Genomic DNA, 5,376 nt, shown 5'->3' with positions numbered 1-5,376 from the left:
GCACGGAGAGTGGGTGTCACAGATGCAGCAGGTGTGCTGGAGCAAGGTCCATGCTAGGGAAGGGGGAATGCAGAGAAAACTACCAGGGCTGGGGGTAGGAAGGGGACGGGCACATGCACGTAGATGCCACTCCGGCTGCCAGCAATGGGCACTCCTGACCAGTGCCCAGTGTATACTGAGGCCTCCCATACAGGTGGCATCATTTCCATCATTACAAAAAGGAACAAGAAAAAAAAAAGCAACAAGACCATTTTAGGTTCCTCGTTTTCCCCAAGGCAGGGGCCTATCCAGCTTGAGGAATCTGAAGACCCCTGACCAGAAGGGGCCCCTCCTGCTGCCTGGGCAGCCGCAGTGTTAGCTGACCTCTGCAGACGTCGCCTTTGCCTTCGAGGCAGGGGAACACCTCATCCCAGTGGAGAGGTGGCCCTCCCAGCAGGATCCAGGTAGGGGTATGCCGCCAGCCGTGTAAATGGGACACGGCTGATCTCGCACTGCACTTGTCAAGAGCACCTCTCCCAGCCCAGCACTTGGCGCCTTAATTGGGCGTCTGAGAGCTCCCGCACAAGCTTCACACCAAGAATCCGAGGTTTCCGTAGGCCTATTAAAGTGCAAAGACATTCCTTTGTTTGCTGACAAGCAGGGTCCCACCCAGGGCTCTGGGGCCAGCAGACTAAGCGATGTTGTCTTAAGAAAGATACCAGATTAACCACTGCTAAAGCCCCAGTACAATGCTGCACCCTGCCCATCCCTGTCAGCGCTGTCTCTCTGTGGTGACTGACACGTGTGGTCTGTGCCGACAGGTGCTCCCTGGGCCCATCAAGCCTCAATGTGTAGGATTAGCCTGAGCACAGCCGACAAGCTGACTTGGAGGCCACTGTGGAAATGTAATGAATGTTTAGAGGACGGAAAGCCTCCAATACCCCTGCCCTCTCCTGTCGCTGGGCCATACTGCTGGCAGGATGCTCTGAAACAAAGCTAGTGACTTCCCGCTCCTCCTGAGCACCTGCCATGAGCTCAGAGCACCTATGAGAGACATAGAGACCAGGGCGGAGAGTCCTGAGAGGCACCCCCCAGGGTCTGTGCCAGGGAGTAAGGGTCAGCGTCTTTCCAGAGATGGCTGTTGGGAATGCGATGGTGCCACTCCAGCTCCCACTGAAGCATGACTGGAAAGCAGTTCCCAAACGATAAAAGAAGGTGGTGGTGGAGGGTGACGAGCTGGGTGGCCAGGCCTCACCACCACCCGAACCAACCAGGGGAGGACGTGAGGAATGCTGCCGGCAGGGCACGTTTCAGAAAACACTGTCTTTATTTGCACTCCAGAAACACCAGGGAGGCTCGGACGTGGGCAGCCCACAGGGTGAGTTTTTGCGCAGGTCGTCATTGTCTGGCATCTGGAGCCTGGTGGGGCTGGCCCAGGCAGGAGCGGGTGTGAGGATCAAGTGTAGGGGCTGACAGTCCCCGGGGAGCCATCCCTGCAGGACACCAAGAAGTCCATCCTGATATGACACCCCACGCCGACCACCTCAGGGGCTCTCCAGGCAGAGGCGAGGCTCGCCTGGGCTTGGCCTACCGTGTCCTGCCAAAGATGGAGGGTGGTCAGCACAAGGTGACCACACTGTGCCTGCATTGTCCTGGCCACATCTCTTGTGCCCACACATCGGGAACCTCTCACGGCAGATGAAGAGAGCCTCCTCCCCACCCGCCACTGATGCGTCATAGGGAGCACTGTGCCGTGAAAAATATTTTGAAACAATAAAAATTTATGGCACGCTCTTAACAAAACAGCTCTGTTAGGTGTGACAATCTGATAAAAATTTCCTCAGGATGCCTTTTGTTTGTCCATATCAAAGGCAGCCTTGGCTGGGGGCGCCATGGTAGAGCTGACGCCCTGAGTGCCCCAGGAGAGGCCATGGGCCCACTACCCTTGGCCACCGCTCAGCCCTCCAGGTCTGCCCTCAGAGGCTGCTGGCTGCTCCGACTGGAAGATAAAAGGCCCTGACCACAGGCATCCCTTCAGCAGGGGTCAGGAGGGCCTCTCTAATGTCTTCCCCCTCAGAAGAAGGTTGGGATCAACAACATAGCTAGAGCTTCTGGCTAACGCCTGCCCAGCCTGGCTCTGCGAAGCTGTAACGGAACCAGCTGTGTGGTGGCAGCTGTGCTCAAGGCAGCATCTCCACCTTCTGGGCGAGAAAGAGAAGAGAGCCAGCAGTGTTCTCGGTGGAGCAAGGCAAGAGAGGGAGGCCCACTCAGCTCAGTCTGGGGCGTACTTCCATACCCAGTGTCCCTCCTGGGACAGGCCACTCTGGACAGGGTATGAGCCCAGCCTTAAAACACTTTCTATATGTAGGGAGCAGTGGCAGCCAGGCCAGGGTCTGGGGGTACCCTGGTGAGGTGGCCTCCCTTCCCAGCCCTGTTTTTTCGGCCACTGTGACTTGGGCCCAGGGCTCACCTGTCTGATGTGGCAGAGCACCTGTCTGATGTGGCCTGCCATGAACTTGTAGAACAGTTCACAGTGGTACCCCACCTGCCTCCCGTCACTGCTCCATCCTTACATGGAGCCCACTCCACACACGTACCTGGATCTGAGCCTCCGAAGGGCAGGCTGTGGGGGCAGCAGACATGCTGAGTGCCCTGGGCCTGGCAGGGATGGCGGCTTACCCTCAGCAGCCCGTCACGGTGGGGTCCAGGCCTGAGCGCTTAGAGATACGCAGCTTGGCCACCTCCTCAGCGCAGGTGGGGTGGATGCCCACCGTCCGCATCACCTGTGCATAGGAGGCCCCACACCTACACGCAGGGAGAGGGAGTAATCAGGCAGTGAGTGCCTAGAGGCATGTTCATGTCACCCTGTCCCTGGGAAGGTGGCATATAGGGGAGGGCCTTGGAAGTCTTGGTCTCCTCACCTTCCCCTAGCCCTGGCTCCACCCTCTCTTCTACCAGCCAACAAGGAACACCTGTCAACACCTGTTGGCCCCATCCCATCTCCTTCTAAGAAAAGGCCTGGTGTCTGCACTGTTCAAGCAGCTCCGCCTTGAGCCCACCTCCCGCCTGCCCCTCCCTCACTTGGTCCAGCCTGGCCTCCTGCTAGTCCCAGTCCACCAGGCACAGCCCTACTTGGGCCATGGCTCCAGCTGGTCCTTCCGTGCAGCCCACTTCCTCACTCCACCTGTGCCCGCTTCTTAATACCACAGTCTGCACCTACCTAGCAGCCCTTTTTTGCTCAGCCTCAAGCATTTGTCACACATGCGCCCCCTGCAGCCATGCCCCATGCACTGTTCACTCCTTGGGGGCACAGTGCATGTGGACGCTCCACAGGGCACTACCATCATTTGCAGACAAGGCTGCAACAAGCAGCTCTTCTTACTTGTGTACCAATGTGCTGAAGTATCTATGTAGTGGGAAGATTCCCACCATGAACGACCAGTGTGTATGTGTTTCAAATGTGGACAGAAAACACTCAAGGGCAGCTCCCGAATGTGTTTGAAACATCATTCACATCACTCCACTGAGTTACTCAAACCTTCAGTGTCTCCACTGTGCAGACAATGGAACACCGTCACTACTGGACACCCTCGTCAACTAAAAGGGTTTCTTGATTCTCAATTCCATTTTAAAATCCCAAACGAGGCACAGTAGCTTTCTATTTATTTTTCTTTTCTTTTCCTGTGAATTGCCTATTCATGTTCTCTTTCTATCGGATTTCTCCTCTAATTATTACTGTTGATTTCCAGAGCTTTTTGCATATTAAAGAAATCAGCTCTTTGCAGTTGCATTGTAAAAAAGGCTGCCACGTTTTAATCTCTCCAGAAATTGCTCCAGAAGCTGAGTGTCCATCATCCTGACAAAGTATCAGCATGCTAGAGTACATGAAGATGGCTCTGTGGGAGAGCCATGGCCCTCCCTGTCCCAATGGCCCCAGACATGGGCTATGGTGCTGTGGACAGCCCGGCCTGCCAGCACTCACACACAGGTCAGTGGGCCGGATCCCAGGTGTCACCCTCAGCTCCTCCTCTTGTGCCCAGGGTGGACTGCCGATCCCCAACAGGCTCAAGTTGGACTCAAAAGAGCTGGTACCAGGCTCATGAGTTTCCTTCCAATGATCACTCTGGACTGAACAGGGTGAGCGTGAATCCCATGATCAGGAACCACAGACACATGTTCCAAGGATGTGAATCTAGCCCTGGACTCAGCTCTGCCTGCTCCCCTCTCCTCTGAGGCTGATCTCCCCTCCCCAACCCCTCTGGGGAGAACCTGACCCCACAACCCAGTGATTGCCTTCATGTGTGTTTGAAGGGCTAGGAGGATAATGATAAGGCCAGAGGCTTCCTTCTCTGTGACAGGGGAGCCGCAATCTGAGGGCCCAGGCTGCCTGTGTGGGAGGCTGGGGTGCCCCCAGGATGTCTGGACTAGACCCTTGGCCTTCGCAGACCCTCCATCAGCCTTTCTGTGTATCATTTCTGTGCCCCTACCCTGTCCTCAGACCTCCCACCTCCACTCACTTCCAAGGCTCTCAGCCGCACCCACATGCTCCAAGCACACATGGGGATCTAGGAGGCCCATACATCCTCTTCTATGAGTTAGGTCCTCCCTGCCCCTCATCTCTGCTTCTCTCAGCTCTCCTGCCCCTGACAGCCCCTCACCCAGCTGCCCAACCTCCTCACTGCTCTGAAAGACCCATTCCCACCTCAAGCCTCCATCAACAAAGGCTCCAGGCATCCCTGAGCCGCGTAATGCACAGCCTGTGCCCAAGACACAGGCAATGGCTGGAGCTCCAGTAGACTAACACCCACCCCAGGGGCAGTTCTCACAGCACACTCGAAGCTGAGACCTTGCTTGTAGCCACCTGGGTGCTGGGCCCTGTAAGCAAGGGTCCCACTCCTGCTCATTCTGAGCAGAAAAGACCCAAACAGTGATACCCCCCAGGGCCAGCCAGGGACACGAGGCTCTCCCTTGCTCTCCAGTTGGCCCTGGCCATAGACAAACACTCGGTGTGTCTGGCTTAACGGTGTTTGGCTGGAGAAGAAAGCTGCCTTTCGTCTGGCTGGACCTGCCCCATCTGAGGAGACACTGCTGAAAACACGGACACTACATAAAAGCAACGTCAATGCAGCGAATGTTCCACTGTAGTACTGCCAACACTGAGAGAGACACCAATCTGAGCATCACGTAACGGCCGACATTCCTCTGGACTTACTTGATCCCCAAAGCAAATCCTTGAGTAACTTCGCCAGCGTTGGGGCCGAGGAAGTGCAGGCCCAGCACCAGCTGCGGGGGTTCCCGCAGGCACACCATCTGAAAGCCACATTGTCAGCTGCCGCCAGGCTGGAGGTGGGACTCTGAGGCTGCACACAGCCCAGCCTCTGGGGCATGTGTGGTTGT

General features: G+C 56.4%; 1 protein-coding gene across 4 annotated transcripts in view; it reads right to left on the bottom strand.

The window, feature by feature from the left end:
- Window positions 1–1,283: 1,283 nt before the first annotated feature.
- Window positions 1,284–5,376, bottom strand: part of TXNRD2 (thioredoxin reductase 2) — a 48,160-nt gene continuing 44,067 nt past the window's right edge. For 2 of the 4 annotated variants that reach the window (XM_015592022.2, XM_006915236.3), the window contains exons 16-18: window positions 5,192–5,289; window positions 2,577–2,784; window positions 1,284–1,576 (exon numbers count right to left, since the gene is read on the bottom strand). In XM_015592022.2, the coding sequence (XP_015447508.1) occupies window positions 2,661–2,784; window positions 5,192–5,289 (222 nt within the window). In that variant the 3' untranslated portion in view covers window positions 1,284–1,576; window positions 2,577–2,660. Of the gene's footprint in view, window positions 1,577–1,603; window positions 2,181–2,576; window positions 2,785–5,191; window positions 5,290–5,376 lie in introns of those variants that run through there. The other 2 variants (XM_015592023.2, XM_025049146.1) reach the window with 2 other exon arrangements.

The sequence above is a fragment of the Pteropus alecto genome, unplaced genomic scaffold (assembly GCF_000325575.1).
Source record: "Pteropus alecto unplaced genomic scaffold, ASM32557v1 scaffold135, whole genome shotgun sequence".
NCBI classification, from domain to species: Eukaryota; Metazoa; Chordata; class Mammalia; order Chiroptera; family Pteropodidae; genus Pteropus; species Pteropus alecto.
Note: the sequence above shows the minus strand (reverse complement) of the source record. Positions and strands in the feature narration are given on the sequence as shown.